The sequence below is a fragment of the Nicotiana attenuata genome, chromosome 11 (assembly GCF_001879085.1).
Source record: "Nicotiana attenuata strain UT chromosome 11, NIATTr2, whole genome shotgun sequence".
In the NCBI taxonomy this organism is placed as follows: domain Eukaryota; kingdom Viridiplantae; phylum Streptophyta; class Magnoliopsida; order Solanales; family Solanaceae; genus Nicotiana; species Nicotiana attenuata.
In genome coordinates this window covers 7,653,331-7,671,012 of record NC_031999.1, presented here as the reverse complement: position 1 = coordinate 7,671,012, position 17,682 = coordinate 7,653,331, and the positions used below count along the sequence as shown (strand labels likewise).

The window sequence follows — 17,682 nt, the reverse complement described above, 5'->3', positions numbered from 1 at the left end:
TGTCAAGAAAAGCATAGACATAGTACAGATCTAAACAAATAATGGTGAAAGAACCTCGAATGGCTTAGGGTTTCTCTGCTTAGGGTTTCAGAGAAACCCTAGAAACGAGAAAGGCCTGGAAGAACAAGATCAGATCCTGAGTCGAAACGGTTAGGAATCAAGCTTCCAGTGCTTGAACATGCCGGAGCATGGCCGGAGAACCCTAGATCTACAGATCTGAGAGAGGACCATCAAGGTCAAGCTTCCAAACTTCGAGTAGCTCAAGCTTAGGGGTGAGAGAGGGTGAGTACAGGCCATCTATGGCAGGAGATGTCATGGATTCCGATGGAAACGAGGTGAGATAAGGTGGGAGGTGATTAGGGTTTCGGAAAGGCTAGAGAGGGTTTGAGGGAGACGAATGGTAGTTAGAGGCGGCGTCTCTATGCAAATGAGGTAGGGTTAGAGGGGTTAGGTGATTAAAAAAGGAAAGGAAGGATATCAGTCGTTGATCACAATGATCAACGGCTTGGATTTTAAAAGAAAACCGGGCGGGTTTGAGAACGGGTCGTGGGTTGGGTATTTTAGGAATTGGCTCGTTTATTTGGGGGCGGAATTGGGCCAGATTAAGGCTACAATTGAAAGGGGGAAGGGCTGTTATTGAAATAGAAATAGGCTAAGTGTTAAATAGCCAATTTCCGCTTTTTATTTTTATAAAAAATAAAATAATAATGATTTCAAAAGCAAATTAAAAATACTGGGCCAACAAATACTATATAAATATTAATTTAAAAATACTAGAAATAATTTTTGTAGTTATAAAATGCTATTAAACGTAAAATAGGCTATAATTGCAATTACACGCAATTTTAGCTTTAAAAATATCAAATAAATTTGTAAAAATGTACAAAAATCACCTTAATTATATTTTGGTGTAAATATGAGAATGAAATAAGTTATTCACCAAAATGATAATTTGGGGAATAATTATTGGATTTTGTGGTATTAAAATAGGCAATAAATTGGTTTAAAAATCATTTAAATTTTGGAAAAAGTACCAAAACTTGGGTATGCTCATATATATATATATATATATATATATATATATATATGTTATTTTGAAAGTATATTGATTATAAAAATATCTAGGGAAAAATTGGGTATCAACAGTCCCTCGCCAGGCAATGCCTAACGACAAATATATCATTTACTATGGCTTTCGCTTTCTTGGCTCCGGCGTGAGGAGGTGAATCGCTCCGCCTGGGTGTGGCATTCAGTGTTACACTCTCATCGTCTCCTCTGTTATCTTCGTTGATGGTGTCTAAGATGTTGGTAGCGACACCCATTATTGCCTTCTGTCTTTCATCTCCTTTTCCTGCCATTGTTAGTTTGTGCAAACGAGGAAAAGATGGATGTCCCTTTTTTTATGATCTAGAAGAAACTAAAATTTTAACTAAAACCTCCCCACAGACGGCGCCAAATTATTTGACCAAAAAGTGTTGAGTCTTTTAGTTAAACCAATTAATGATGAGATGGGGGATGAATCTTAGTTAAATATAATTAATTCTATATCTGATATTAAGGGATATCTCCTGTACGGATAATGTCGGAAGGTATTGAATATGAGATGTGAGTTCAATGATTATCAATGAATGCTACAGTAATATGAACATGCAATAAATGTAATAAATGGCAACAAATGTAATAAGAGGGAGTTTATCACCCAAAGATAACGTGACCTCGATGATTCTCCCACCTGACAGCAAAGTGGAAGGATGGGAATCAAAAATGGATAATGGATCCTTGGATCTAACAAATGGAAAGTGAATAATATATCTCGAGTTCAGTAGTAAGTGAGCAAGACAACAGTTGTATATTCCTCTTATTTAGCTCTTTACAAAAAGTGTTCTTATCAGAGGTCAAAATTCCTCTTTTTGTTCTCTATCTCTTTCTATTTATAAGGGATAATTTTCCAGAAACCCTAAAAAGTACAAAATAAGGAATATCCAAAGGAATATTCCTTGTGTCCGCATCTGAACCTATGCTACCGTTATTTCTTCATCTCAGCTGTCCGTCTTTGGCATCAGCCCTCTTGAGAGCAACCTCCTGCTATTACACCGCGGTCGATCCCGTCCTTGATCTCGCTTATCCATTACTGCCAAGTCGCCAAATTTAGACCAATACAAGAACACACATGATGGAATATTAAAGTTTTCAAAATATTATAGTAACTTATTTACGTTTTAATTTTCTTTTGTAATTTATAAAACTTTTACATTATGTAAACTTTTTCAACAAAATAAATAAATTAGATTATTGCTTTTGACAACATTTCATTTTCGATCTATTATTATTTGCACGAAAGTGTGACAAACTAGTGAAGTTTCCAGTTTGGGGAAGTCACGGAATTGGGAAGTGGAAACTGGAAAGTTAGGTAAGACTGACGTCGCGTGGCCCTTGAGATATTTGAAATGATAAAATCAGTTATAATAAAAGTCCAAAATCTATCTCCAGTCGGTTACTTAAACCTCATTAACTGCTGCTCCTGCTCTGCTCGCCCTTTTCGTGCGGCATTAGAACCTCCTTATTAATAATAGCAAGGTTTGAGCTTGAATTTCTTATCTTCTTCATTAGGGTTTCATTTACTACGTTGCGTGCAATCCCTGCTACCGCGTAACTTCTATTATCAGGTACTATTTTTTTTTTTTATAATTATTTTTTGCCTTTTTTTGTTTGCAAATTATATATTTTAGGCAATGATGGAGTTTCAAGTCTACATATACTATAATTACCTCAATTAACAAGAAATTGAAGATGGAAGTGGAAGCTTTATTGAAATGAACTATTAGAATGCTGCTCAATTGGAGGATGCAATTATAACTTCTATCTAATTAATTGGCAATTATAACTCCCTGTCCAATTAATTTAGCAAAGGAAAGAGGAGAATTGACAGAGGAGGAGAGATTTGGAGAGGAATGAGAAGCGGGGGGAGAGAGAGAGACCAAGGAAGAAGAAACCATTTTGTGCCTGTTTCCTTAGTCTAGCTTCCTTCCTTATACTGGTGGAGCTTCGTAGCTCTTGCGATCGAAGAAGTACCATTATCTCAGTGTTACTAGCAAAAAAGATCCTCCATATTAGCCTCTTTAACTAAATTTCCCGCCAATGACTAGTTTAACTACCAACTGGTTAGCTCTGTTAACTATCTGTTGAACTTTTAACTGTCTTTCTTTAGTTCACTACATCCACTGAGTTATATCTTTGCTGTATTTCCAGTTGTTCCCTTGTTGTGGTAATCAGTGTCACACTTTTGAATTGAAATGTTGATTCTTCATGGTTTTGCAGCTATCTAGAAGCTGTGATAAACTGCGTGCATGAGTGCTTATTCTCTGTGCCATTAGTATTCTGATGCTGTTGGATTGAAGCTCTCATGCTTTAAGCAGACAGTTCAGTGAACGGATTTAAGGAATGATCCTCTCTGCACTTTTGACTTCTGTTGGAATCAATCTTGGCCTTTGTTTTCTCTTCTTCACATTGTATTCTATATTGAGAAAGCAGCCAGGAAATGCTGAAGTTTATGCACCACGTTTGGTTGCTGAGGGGAAATCTCAGCAAACAAACGATTTCAATTTGGAAAGATTGTTGCCTTCTGCTGGTTGGGTGACAAGGGCATGGAAACTCTCAGAAGCAGAGCTCTTGTCTGCCTCAGGCTTGGATGGCGTTGTCTTCATGCGCATTTTTATATTCAGGTTACTTCAGCAATGTTTCACGATGAAGGCTTGACAAGAATAATATATTTTTTATAGTTTGTGTTTCACACAGTATGTTTATTTCCAGTGAGTGACATTTGCATTTTATATCCAGGTTTTGCCTTTGCTAGAGTAATTGTTCAATAATAAAACCTCCCAGTTGTAAAATAGGAAAGAAAGCATATTAATGAGAGTTGGTGCAGTACACCATTGATTTTGCTAGCTGGAAATGTTTGGCATGTTATTCTAAAGTATACATATGGGCCTAGGATCACTGTCCATGTTGTTGTCTGCCTTCCCCAAAAATGTTGGGGATGTTGAAGTGATCTTTTACCCTTCCCATTGTAGTTCTACGGTGCAGCATATGTTGTAACAACAATGATGCTGAGTTACTTGGCAACTTATACGTGTTACTAAAAAGACTAGGTATTGACTAGTATTGTGTGTGTCATGGAGACTATGAAACAATCTAAATAACAACTTACAAATAATAGAACTAGCTGATAGTATTGAACTTCTCAAACAAAATTACAATAGCCTAGTAATGGAAATTGCAACAGATAGTAAGGAACCCACAGATAATGAAAGGAGAAGAATGGGGATGAGAACAGAGTTAACAGAAGGAGGTGAGAAGATAGAAACTTTCTGCAACAAAATAGCCTGTGAGAGTAAAGCCTACTACTGACTACTTATAACTAACTTTGGCCCTTCACATGCTGCTTGGCACATGCCTCTCTACACGTTTTCTTTTCCCAGCCTCAACAACAAAATCTGCTAACTTTCTAGAGGGGATTTTCACACGCTCGCTCTTCCTGATACCAGTGGCAGCAGGTTGATTATTCTTGTCCTCCATGGCTGCCAAGGTGTCGCCTATGTCATCAGTAGTATTCATAACAATACTCCCTTCCTGCGAAAGAACCTTGTCTTCAAGGTTCAGTGAACCTTCATCACTGGGAGGGATGAAATCAGTGAGTTGCACAGGCGTAACTTGTTGAGCAGGTTCACCAATACAACGCTTGAGCATAGAGATATGGAAGACAGGATGGATTCGAGCAGCGTCCGGCAATTCCAGCTTGTACGCCACCTGGCCAATGCGCTTAAGGACGCGAAACGGCCCAAAGTAGCGCCTGCCCAGTTTGGGATGTTGCAGCATACACACTGAATTTTGACGATAAGGGGCTTAAACTTGACGAACACCCAGTCCCCTTCGGCAAATTCAAGTTCAGTACGATGTGTCTGCCAAATTCTTCATACGAGTATGTGCCTTAAGAAGATTCAACTTAAGCAAGGCTAGAATTTCATCCCTATCCACAAAGTATGCTTCAACTAGTTCACTGGGGCTGCTACCCAGTATGTATCGAGCTGTAGTGGGAGGAACTCGTCCATAAAGTGCCTTGAAGGAGACATACCCGCGGAGGTCTGATATGCCATGTTGTACCAATATTCCGCCCACGGTAACATGGCGACCCACTTGTGTGGTGTATCAGCGACGTACTGCTCGACGCACTTGTTAAGAGCTTCAGATTGCCCGTCTGTCTGAGGGTGGTACGCCGTACTCATGGCCAATGACGTGCCTTGCAAACGATTGATTTCCTGCCAAAGAGCATGTAGAAACCTTGGATCTCGATCAGTAACAATGGTTCTGGGGGGTCCATGGAGACGAACGACCCCAATAATAAATGCTTCAGCAACAGTTCTTGTGGAGAAGGTTGAAGGCAAAGGAATAAAGTGGCCATACTTTGTCGAGCGATCAACTACAGTTAGAATGGTAGACTTTCCCTTGGAGGTAGGCAGACAAGTAATAAAATCCATTGCAATGTCTTCAAAAACCATGTCTGGAATTGGTAATGGTGGCAACAAGCCCGCCGGATGGTGATGTAAATCTTTCATCTGTTGAGAGGTTTGGCAAGAAGCCACAAAACTCTTAATATCTCGCCTCATGTGCTTCCAAAAGAAATTAGAGGCCACACGATGGTAGGTTCAAGCCACCCCAGCGTGTCCCCCAATAACAGTGTCGTGAAACTCATGGAACAAAGATTGGCGCAATGGAGAATCACAGGGAATAACGAATCGACCTCTAAAGAATAATAATCCATCACGAAACACATAGGCCAAGTTGGTGTCTGGTTGTTCTACTATCATTCGCTGAATTTCTATCAATTCAGCATGAGTCTGGTTGAGAGCTCGAAGTTCTTGCTCTAGTTCATAACTCCGAGCAGCAATAATGAGCAAGACAGCTTCAGATTTTCGAGAGAGAGCATCAGTTGCTTGATTCAGCTTTCCTAGGTGGTAGACGATTTGGAAGTCATAGCCAACCAGCTTCCCAAGCCATTTTTGTTGTTCCGGGGTCCGGATAGTCTGGTTAGTTAAGTTTCTAAGAGATTGCTGGTCCGTATAGATGGTAAATCTGCGCCCCAATAGATATTGACGCCATTTACTCACCCCCTGAGTTATGGCAAACATCTCCCTATGATATGTAGAAGCTCCTTGCATTCGCGCACTTAACTTCTGGCTAAAATATGCGACAGGATGCCCCTTTTGTGATAAGATGGCCCCAATTCCCTGTCCTGATGTATCAGTTTCTACTTGAAACTCTTGTGAAAAGTCCGGCAATACCAACACAGGTGTAGAGCTCAATTTTGCCTTCAAGGTTTCAAAGGCAACCTGAGTTGACTGATTCCAAGTAAAAAAGTCCTTCCTCAGCAAATCTGTAAGAGGCCCTGCTATTGCAGCATAATGATGGAAAAGCGCCTATAATAACCCGCAAGTCCAAGAAAACTTCGGACCTCCTTAACATTCTTAGGAACGAGCCATTGTTGAATGGCTGTAATTTTGGTCGGATCCACACTAAGACCTTTATCTGATATCACGTGACCCATCCACATAAGTTTGCCCAAACAAGCATTTGGTACGCTTCGCCACGAGTTGATGTTGTCGTAACACAAGCAAAACAGATCGCAAATGGCTAAGGTGCTCTTCCCAGGACGGACTATACACGAGAATATCATCAAAAAATACTAACACAACATGACGCAGGTAAGGTCTGAATACCTCATTCATAGTTGCCTAGAATGTAGATTGGGCATTAGACAAGACAAACGGCATAACAAGAAATTCATAATGCCCATCATGTGTGCGAAATGCAGTCTTAGCGACATCATCTGACCTGACTCTAATCTGATGATAACCGGATAGCAAGTCAAGCTTCGAAAAATAAACTGCCCCGTGCAACTCATCAAACAATTTATCGATTGAGGGAATAGGAAATCTATCCCGGACAGTGATAGCATTAAGAGCCCTGTAGTCCACGCAAAACCTCCATGTGCCGTCCTTCTTACGAACCAACAATACCGGGGATGAGAATGGACTTGTGCTAGCCCTGATAACCCCATCCTTGAGCATATCGGTGACTAATTGCTCCATAACTTGCTTCTGAAAATAAGGGTAACGGTAAGGCTTGACATTAACTGGTTCAGCCCCTGGATTCAAATGAATAGCATGGTCCTGCGGTCGGGGTGGGGGCAATCCTTGAGGCTTTTGAAACACATAAGCAAATTCTACTAGGATACCAACCAATTCTGGATCCCATGGCTCTATGTGATTTGAATCATCCCGGACTAATTGCAAACAATAATATGAAGAGACTGCATTAGTGGCAGCATACCTTTGTAGGCTGTGTAATTGAACGTGATGTGCCACATTCAGGCTATCACCCTTCCAACTTACAATTGAGCCCTCAATGTGAATTCAAAGAGTCGCTCAGCATAATCTGTCACCACTCTGCCTAGTGTGGAGAGCCATGAAACACCGAGAACTATATCCGCATCATGCATAGGCAACTCATACAAATCAAGGGTGAGACTACATCCTTGGATTGTGAGCGGAACTTGGCGAACAACTACCTCACACCGTAATCGCTGTCCACTACCCACTATATCAGAGAAACTTGAAACATTTTCAACAGTTAGTTGAAGAAACTTAGCTACACGTGTCTGAATAAAATTGTGATCACTTCCGTCGTCTACTAGAACTTGGACTGGAGATCCATTCACATGTCCCAGGAATCGAAGTGTGGATGAAGAACTACCTCCTGCCAGTGCATGATATGATATAGGGGACTGCTGTTGAATTTCTAGCATCTGTAATTCTTCAGCCAAGAGATCATCAGAGACGAAGGGCTCCGGTAAGATAGGCTCAATATCGGAGCCATCAGTGATCAGTGAGAAGAAGCAACTGAGGTCGGGACTTGCACTTGTGGCTGGTGGTGTATTTTTCCTCACAGTAATAACACAACCCACGCTCACGTCGACTCTGAATCTCTGCATGTGTGAGGCGTTTGAGAGGTGGACGAGCCAGGCCCTGTGGAATCGATGTGGCTGGAACGAAGGGTACAGAGGAGTTTTGATTAGGGCTGGGCAACAGAGGAGCCCCTTTGTTGTCGAAAGCGGGTCGGACCGGGCCTTTCTCTGCATGGATTCTATGCTCGTGGATGTGGGCATGTTTAAGGGCCTCCTCAAAAGTTTTGGGCTCGTGGCTCAGCACCGAATTTTTAATATCCTCCCTAAGCCCAGAAATAAAGAGCTTCACCATCAACCGTCCTGAGATGTCATCAGTCTCGTTAGCGATTGCTTCAAACCTGCCCTGTAATTCCGACACGGTGGTGACCTGCCGAAGTTTTTCTAACCTTCCCTCCGCTGACTCGATTCCCTTCTGCTTAAAGCGAATCCTCACTTTCTCTGCAAAATGCGGCCAATCCACTAGTTGTTTGTTCCTGAATAACCAACGATACCGTTCGAGAGCTTCGCCGTCGAGATAGAATGATGCCATGGTCAACTGTTGATCGGTCTCAATTCGATAGAAATCAAAATAGCGCTCTGCTTGGAATATCCAAGCCTCTGGATTGTCACCACGGAATCGACCGAATTCCACCGATGCTGGTTTGTGCCGGAGGACGGCGGTCCCTGGTACATGTTCCTGTCGAGCGATCTCCATTGCTGGATCTCACCGGTTAATTTCTGCCGGAGTTTTGTGCGCTACGACCTCCATGAGTAGCTCACGCATCTCCGCCATTTCCTTGGACAACGAATCCTTCACTTCCCTAATTGAATCCTGAATCGAATCATCTATGAATGCTTTGAGTAATTTTTGGTCCTCCATATTGAAAGACCTCTGGATGAAAGCACCAATGAAACAATCTAAATAACAATTCACAAATTATAGAACTAGCTGATAGTATTGAACTTCTCAAACAAAATTACAATAGCCTAGTAATGGAAATTGCAACAGATAGTAAGGAACCCACAGATAATGAAAGGAGAAGAATGGGGATGAGAACAGAGTTAACAGAAGGAGGTGAGAAGATAGGAACTTTCTGCAACAAAATAGCCTGCCTCAGTAAAGCCTACTACTGACTACTTATAACTAACTTTGGCCCTTCACATGCTGCTTGGCACATGCCTCTCTACACGTTTTCTTTTCCCAGCCTCAACAACAAAATCTGCTAACTTTCTTGAGGGGATTTTCACACGCTCGGTCTTCCTGATACCAGTGGCAGCAGGTTGATTATTCTTGTCCTCCGTGGCTACCAAGGTGTTGCCTATTTCATCAGTAGTATTCATAACAGACTAGGTGTTGACTACTGCGAGAAATAACTGAAGAGATTAGGATAACACGTTACTTGATTACTTTTATGAAAGCAAATGCGTTTCTTGATTAATATGAAGTTGAAGATATACCTATTTATCAGTGTGAATATACTATATATACGATATTTGTTCACCGTGAGATAACATATATTATACCAACTTTGCTCTCATTCTAACTCGACCTTCTAACACTACCACTGAAAATTCTAACACGCCCCTCAAACTTGAGATGGTAAACCAACTTGAGTTTGCTTACTATGGAAACACAAGAGCTACTTTGTCACCAGAAAGTGGCATGACTATTATCGTTAAAACAATTTCCAGAAAAGTAGCTCAAAAAGTTGTCAAAATCTCTCCTAGAAAAATTGATTAGACAAATGGCCCTTCTTTCAGTTCTCTGTTTGGTAGAACAACTTAAACGTCAAAACACTTTGGTAATCACAAAAAGAAGTATTGATAAAAAGTGGATAGCTGCCGAAAGGATACTTAAAATGAAAAGAAAAAGAAAAATAAAAAGAAAAAGAAATTGCTGGCTGGTGGTAATGGGAGCATATCTGCTGGGAAGGTTAACTAAAGTGAGAGCAGCAAACTATGAAAAGGAAAAAGAAATTTGGCTGGTAGGCGGCATAAAACTTCGCTGGTCAGCCAAAAAGCTACTCTCTCCGTTTCAATTTAGATGAGGTAGTTTGACTCGGCACGGAGTATAAGAAAAAAGAAAAGACTTTTGAAACTTGTGGTCTTAAAAGCTTAAGGGGTAAAAGCTTTGTGGGGCCATGACATAGGGGTTATAAAAGCTTCTCATTAAAGGGTAAAATGGGTAAAATGAAGAGTTTAAAGTTGAATTATTTCCAAATTTAGGAATGTGTCATTTATTTTGGAACAGACTAAAATGGAAAGTACCTCACTTAATTTGAAACGGAGGGAGTCCTTAAATTTCCACCAATACCTTAGATGCTTTCATATCCCTGTGAGAAATAAGAGGAAATCAGCAGAGTATGTTGCTTGATTAGTATGGTAACAGGAAGCACCTTCTTATAGGTGATATTTTTTCAATATTAGACAATATCGAACTTTAACAACTTAACACTTCTAACACCTTATTTTGAAGAAAAAGGAAAAAAGCAACTCTATGCTTCGAATATTGCAAAACTAACATTAAAGTATTCATTCAAAATCAGAACTCCACATTTTGTATCTTAATCTGGTTCGTTACTTTCTTTTACCTGATTGCATTGTCTTGAGCTAATCTGGTTTCCCATATCTCAACAGTGCTAGAGTATTTGCCTTTGCTGTCGTCGTTGGGGTTTTCATTCTTCTTCCTATCAATTACATGGGGAAACAACTAAGTCTTGATATTTTTGACTTGCCCAACAAGTCTCTGGAATCATTCACTATATCAAATGTTGACGATGGATCAAACAGGTAAACAGATTCATGTTCCACCCTAAAATTTATTCAACTATGATGTCAATAGAGGTTCTCTCACTACATAGAATATTGACATGGTGAAAGTAAAACTGACCTTTTGGCAGTTTAAAAATTGGAACACATTCTTGTCTTTTGGAGCAATGGTATAGTTGTCTCCGTGTGACTTATAGGTCACGGGTTCGAGCCGTGAAAGCAGCCACTAATGCTTGTATTAGGGTTGGATGTCTATATCACACCCCTTGGGGTGCGGCCCTTCCCCCGACTCTGCGTGAATGCGTGATGCCTTGTATATCGGGCTGCCCTATTTCTTGTCTTCCCATGAAACAGAAATCAACTCGGTTTATAGTCTTGGTGAAAATATAGTTTCTTTTAGTAACAAAGCGTAGCTAAAAGATGTCGTTTGATATTATGCTGCTCAAACAGTGGTGTGGCAGAATCCAGGACTACGGTATCCATGAATGTATAAGTTTTTAACAGGAAGCATTTTGTTACCATGCCAACAATGGAAATTAGATTGAGAACCACTATGCAAAAGCCCGATATAAATCGCTTTGACATTCAACTCATCATTCACCAGAATTTTTGGTACCCTTTATACTTGTGCATATTTCTTGATTTTTCAATTTGGATGTCAATTTCTAAAGAATTATAAAAGAATCTTTTAAATATAAATAAAGAATGACGAGAGTGTAGTGTGCTGAAAAAGCCAGTTTAGCCTATATTTTTAGAAATGGTCATGGAACTAGGTGGCTATTTTGTGTTTAGTCCTTTAGGAAATGCTGATAGACTAAGAAAAATTGTTCTTGTAGGTTGGTTTTGTAATAAATGTACAGGATACAGATGACGTTAATCCACTATGATGTGAATGACGACCAGGCAAGCAGAAATCAAGCATTTCCCTTCTAATATAAAAAGGGGCAGAAGTGATAAAAAGAGACACATTAGGATTCTGCCAGAAGTAAATACTAAGTGGTTTTCTTACACTAAGTGGCTTCTTGACCTTGTTAGAGGGTTAATGAGTATCAGCCTTCAAAGTAAAAGTTATGCTGTTGGCTTTCTTCTAGAAGTGCGAGCGAATTATGGCTTAAATATTGTTGTGTTAAATCGTCTTTTGTCAACTGTTAGGTTTTCTCTTGGTCATAAGAAATATCTTTTTCTTTCAGCTCTGCTCAAGATAGCACATTGCATGTCATAAATCACATACATCCTAAATTTCTCACCTGGTTACCAGTTATGCTCAGACACTTGAAGCTATACGATATTTATCTACAGAATGCTCAAAGTGGGTCCCTCAAAGAATAACATCGTTATCAGAGTGTATCAGAGTGTTCAGTAACAGCTCCACACCTATTATGCTGCGTCTTATACATCAACATTGTTATGGTGTCAATGTCTTGAACTAAATGTATCTATAAATCATTTACTAATTACTAATGGAAGTTGAGAGAGGATCTCGTGATGAGTTGGACAAATAATTTGATATTGGTAGTTGGCACTTAACTGAATTCTGAAAGAGTTATTTGTTTTGTGTTTCAAGGTTATGGATTCATTTCTCAGCTGTATATATCTTCACGGCAGTGGTCTGCTATCTTCTTTACTTTGTAAGTGATTTGCCACATTCTTTCTTTTGTTTCTTGTTCATCATTGCTAAAGTTCAACTTACAACGAGATGCCACCTAATTTCCAGGAGTATGACTATATTTCATCAAAGAGAGTTTCTTACTTTTATTCATCAAAACCTCATCCACATCAGTTTACCATTTTAGTTCGAAGTATACCAGTTTCATCAGGAAGAAGCTACAGTGAAACAGTTGAAAGTTTCTTCACGGAGTACTATCCTACAACATATCTTTCACACTGGGTTGTCCGGCGAGCAAGCAAACTACAAGGTCTCATTGTAAGAATGATAGCCACTCTAACTTCAATTCAGTAACTTCAGTTATGATAGTGTAGTTTCTCATTTACCGTTTGTCATCACTTGTTAGTGATATTTTCCCTTTTGAGTTGGCAAATTTCTTTTATTATTCCCTTCGTTAAACAAAAGTTGTGTGTGCTTGTACCCTCTTATTGTTGCCTGTTAAAACAGAGGTTGGTGTGTGCTTGTACCCTCTTATTCTTGCCCAGCCAATGCTATTTTTTCGATTGCTGAAGTTGTTTTTTTTTTTATTTTTTATTTATTATTTATAAGGTAGCTGAAGTTGCTTGACTATACCTTTATCTGATAAAGCACGGTAGAATGCAATTCATGATACAGCGGAAACATATTGGTGAATGACATGCATTCATCTATTATTAAGCCCTATGTTCCTCAAAATAAATTTCGTCCCAATTCCCAAGATTTAGGTAATATCTTTATGTGCACTCCACATTCTGTTGTACTTCACGGGTCCATATTATCATGCGTTATTTGATATTGCACTGGACAAAAAATTTCAACATGCAAGAAAAGAAGTGACGTGAATGTAGAATGCAATATTGAAAATGAAGTGATTACAGGAACAATACTTTAAACTTTATGACATTTTGATCTGTCATTATCTTATATGAGTTTGCTGTGAAGCCGAGTCTTCCACAATAGTAGTGCAAACGGAACTATAATTTGGAAGCTAGAACATATTGACTAATTTGTTGTTTGCTGTGGCGGGCTCTCCAATCTTTCGTGCAGAAAAATGCTGATAAGTTAAGAAGGCTTGTGCGATTGAAATCAGCAAACCCTAATCAAGAAAGGTCCAGGCGTGCTGGTTTCATGGGTCTTTTTGGACACAGAGTTGATATACTTGATCACTATGAAAAGAAGCTGGAAGATCTAGAAGACAATGTAAGGGCCGAACAATCTTCAACTCTGGGAAAGGTAATCTTCATGATTTACATATTCTTATTCTGTATGCAAGATGTATGTTTCACAATACGGAATTTGTATCTGGATATGGCTAGCACTCTTCTTTTAGTACTTAGTTTTTGTCTACATGAGTGTCTGCTCTTCTTTATGTGTATAGAATTATCATTACATTCAACAGTATGGATTTAAGTGCAGTTGGTCATAGATGCATTTTAGAAGCAAGCTTAACCAAGTTATGTAATTAAACTACGTGATTCATCCAGCCGATAAATTTGCTAAATCCTGAGAGCATTTGGAACCAACAACACCTGCTGAAGAATTTTGAATTCAAAATGTGACAGAAGTTCCAAAAGGAGCATGCGAAGCCGTTCCACCACCCGCATGTTATTGCTTATGTCACATATATGTTGTAACAAAGAGCCTTAGGTAAATTATAGAAGAAAATTAGTTTCTTCCAATTTGTTGGTCTCTAACAATGTTAAATTTCATGCTCATCTACATCCTATTATTTTTAAGTAAGGCTTCACAAATGTCTGGTTGCCTTCAATTTTTTTTGGTGGATCAATTTGTCTTCAATTAATTATGCATATCCTATATAACAGGAGGTAGGAGCTGCCTTTGTATCTTTCAGGACGCGTTTTGCTGCAGCTACAGCTATACACATGCAGCAAGGTGTAAATCCCACACAATGGGTCAGTGAGCCAGCTCCTGATCCAGAGGATGTGTATTGGCCTTTCTTTTCAGCATCATTTCTAAAGAGATGGATTAGCAACTTGGTTGTCATTGTAGCATGCGTCCTCGTTACAGTGTTATTTCTTATACCCGTTTTAATTGTCCAAGGGCTTACACATCTTGAGGTGTTGGAAACCTGGTTTCCCTTTTTGAAAGGTTTACTTAGAATGTAAGTGGTAAAACTGAATACTTCGGAAATTTTCTGCTTAACGAGCATGTTACTATACTTATTGATGTCTTTGCGTGGTGGTAAAATAAGTTAATGTCCCTTGCAGAGCATTTGTTAGCCAAGTGATTACCGGATATCTTCCCAGTCTTGTACTTCAGCTGTTTCTATATCTTGTTCCATCCATAATGATCATGCTCTCATCCATACAAGGGTACAGCGCTTTGAGCCAGATACAGAAAAGTGCATGCATCAAAGTTCTGTGGTTTACTATATGGAACATTTTCTTTGCAAATGTGCTCTCCGGAACAGCTCTCTATCGTGCTGAAATTTTTCTTGAGCCCAAGAAAATACCTGCTGTATTAGCTGTAGCAGTTCCTGGACAGGTTAGTGTTTCAGTTATTATGTCAATCGTCTTATTGGAACAGAAGAAGTTGATCCTTAAAATGTGTTTCGACATTTTGTACAATATCAAGTATAGCTCAATCTATGTTTTTGGCTAAATAGCTAATCAACTTTTGAGTGAAAAATGGAAGGAGCCTTTTAGGACAAACAAGCTACTTTAACAAGCAACCATAATAAGATACCACTATTTTTAAGCTACAAAAAGAGTTGGGTGAAGAGAAGATAGGAACTGTTTAACAAAGAGAAGATAGAAACCAAGTGTGTCAGTCAACCTATGCCCTGGTTGAGAGTATAAGCTGCAAGTCCTTGCAATTCAGACAAAACAGGAAGGAAATGTAGTAGAATGCTAATTGGAAGGCAGAAAATTCTGACACCTCATATGTGTATTATGGATCTGACATGCTTGTTTTAGTACTATTTGTTATGCTGAATGACTTTAATGGGAAAGATGACAAAGGTTCAATGTTTGAATGATACATACTCATTGAATAATCAGCAGTTACTACTAGAGAAGATTGATTTCCTATTGTTCGTGCAGGCAACTTTCTTTATCGCGTATGTGGTTACATCTGGATGGACCAGCACTTCTTCAGAACTTTTTCGGCTGACGACCCTCATTTTCAATTTTATAAAGAGAAATATTTGTAGGAAATTTGATGATGAGTTTGAGGTCCCTTCAGTTCCTTACCACAGTGAGATTCCCAGGATTCTTTTGTTTGGCCTCCTTGGTATAACATACTTCTTCCTCGCTCCCCTAATTCTGCCATTCCTCTTGGTTTACTACTGTCTGGGATATCTCATCTACCGGAACCAGGTTGGTTGCACATTTTTCTTCTGATCCGCTGGGTACATAAAAATGACGAATTCTATATTCTGGGGAATAGGAAGTATTAAAAAGAGAAAATGGAACATTGGAATCTTCAGAATATTTACCCAATAGTCCTCTTGTAACATGCCATGTTTATGTCAGTTCTTAGAATTGATGGATTAGTTTTCCTACTAAGTCTATTACAACATACCCAGTATTATCCCACACCGTGGGGTCTGGTTTTCCTACTAAGTCTATTGTCTTCTGAAATGATGTCAGGTTGAAGCATATTATTTTCAGTTGCTTTATGTTCTTTTGAATCGCCTTACACCTCATTTTGTGCTTTCTTCAACTTCTTTTTTGAGTTCATTGCTAGTTGTTTCCTTCTTTTCAATTTAAATCCACTGAAGGCGGTGAGACTTGAACTTAGGACTTCTACCTGCTCTGCTACCATGTTAAATTATGTGACCAGCTCATTTAAAAGTTTATTTTGTTAGAGAGAGGACATATTTACTTATTTCTATTAGGTGCGACTACATTAATTTGGTCACTGAAGAATTCCGTAAAACCTACTGTTAGTATGTTGTATGTTAGAGCAAGTCATGATTAGGAGTCACTTAGTATGTATTAAAGAGTGGAGCAAGATGCTTGAATTTTTAGGACCTCAGAGTTCTTTGTTTTAAGATTTTTGTCCAAGTTACTGCCTGAAAAAGAATTTTTATTTGTTTATTTTGGCTGTTGGAGAGATCTTTGTGAAGTACCAAAATTCTGCTGGGCTGGCTCTGACGTTGATTATGTTATATTATTTTTTGAGCAGCTGCTTAATGTTTATGCACCCAAGTATGAGACTGGTGGGAAGTTGTGGCCTATAGTACACGATTCGATGATCTTCTCCTTGATACTGATGCATGTTATAGCGATTGGAATATTTGGGCTAAAGAAACTTCCTCTTGCTTCAAGCTTAATAGTTCCCCTTCCAATCCTTACTCTTGTGTTCAACAGCTATTGTCGAAGACGTTTCCTACCTATGTTCAAATCTTATTCTGTCGAGGTACATCTGCTTAACAATTGCCTTATTTTGCAATTTTGTGATAACTAGTTGTGTTTTGCTAATGTATAGTGATGCTAAGAAAACATTAATGGCATTTAGTATGATAAGTGATTGGTCCTTACCATAGTGATTGATTGATTCTTAATGCAGTCTTATCAGTTCTTGGTTCCTTACTTGGGTCGTCCTTCCTAACGTGTATAATGATTCGTTTTTCTGCCTTTACACAAACACTACAGAGTTTGCTAAAAAAGGATAGAGAGGAACAAAACGATCCTACAATAGCAAGTTTTCATGATAGATTAGCCACAGCTTATCATGATCCAGCACTAATACGTGCCCAATATTCTGGAAACAGTGGAAGTATCAATACTCCCCTTCTTCGTACTGCTGAAGCTGATGCTTAGGATGTAATTGAGCTATTGCTAGTTGAAGTTATGTTATACTTTTAGTTGGCAAACATGTGGATTTTACAGGTTTGTAAGATGATTTGATTATGGGACTCACGAATACGTAGTTTTAAGTTCAATCTGATACTCTGTATAACACTATCTTTTAGTTGTGCGATTGTTCAATGATTTAGCTTGAGTAATAATTATTCAGCCTGAGATTTGTCCGACTTTGGGTAACACCATATTCCAGTTGCATTGCACTGTATGTACCTTGAAAGTTGAAACCATGATGGTGCAACTAATTTCTGTTTTTCACATGGTTATGTTTCTTTCGGTTTTCCATGACCAGTTCTTAACTGACCAATCATCACTGTATGGTCTTAATTTTTCTGGACATCTGGTTTCTCCGCTGCCTACTGCGAGGGGGGTTCATGCCTGAAGAAAATTTCTCATTTATATTTGTTCTTTTCAGAGCTAAAACCACAATGTACCACCAA

The 17,682-nt window shown here is 39.0% G+C and overlaps 1 protein-coding gene across 2 annotated transcripts; it reads left to right on the top strand.

Annotated features, from left to right (window-relative positions):
• Window positions 2,369–17,412, top strand: LOC109234080 (CSC1-like protein HYP1). 2 transcript variants are annotated; one of them, XM_019399927.1, is made up of 11 exons: window positions 2,369–2,666; window positions 3,319–3,722; window positions 10,637–10,789; window positions 12,333–12,396; window positions 12,483–12,692; window positions 13,461–13,646; window positions 14,237–14,535; window positions 14,642–14,918; window positions 15,476–15,751; window positions 16,563–16,796; window positions 17,033–17,412. In XM_019399927.1, the coding sequence occupies exons 2-11, from the start codon at window positions 3,442–3,444 to the stop codon at window positions 17,198–17,200; spliced, it is 2,148 nt and encodes a 715-aa protein (XP_019255472.1). In that variant the 5' UTR covers window positions 2,369–2,666; window positions 3,319–3,441; the 3' UTR covers window positions 17,201–17,412. The 2 variants fall into 2 exon arrangements, with proteins under 2 accessions (XP_019255472.1, XP_019255473.1); XM_019399928.1 differs by lacking the exon at window positions 2,369–2,666 and adding an exon at window positions 2,756–3,161.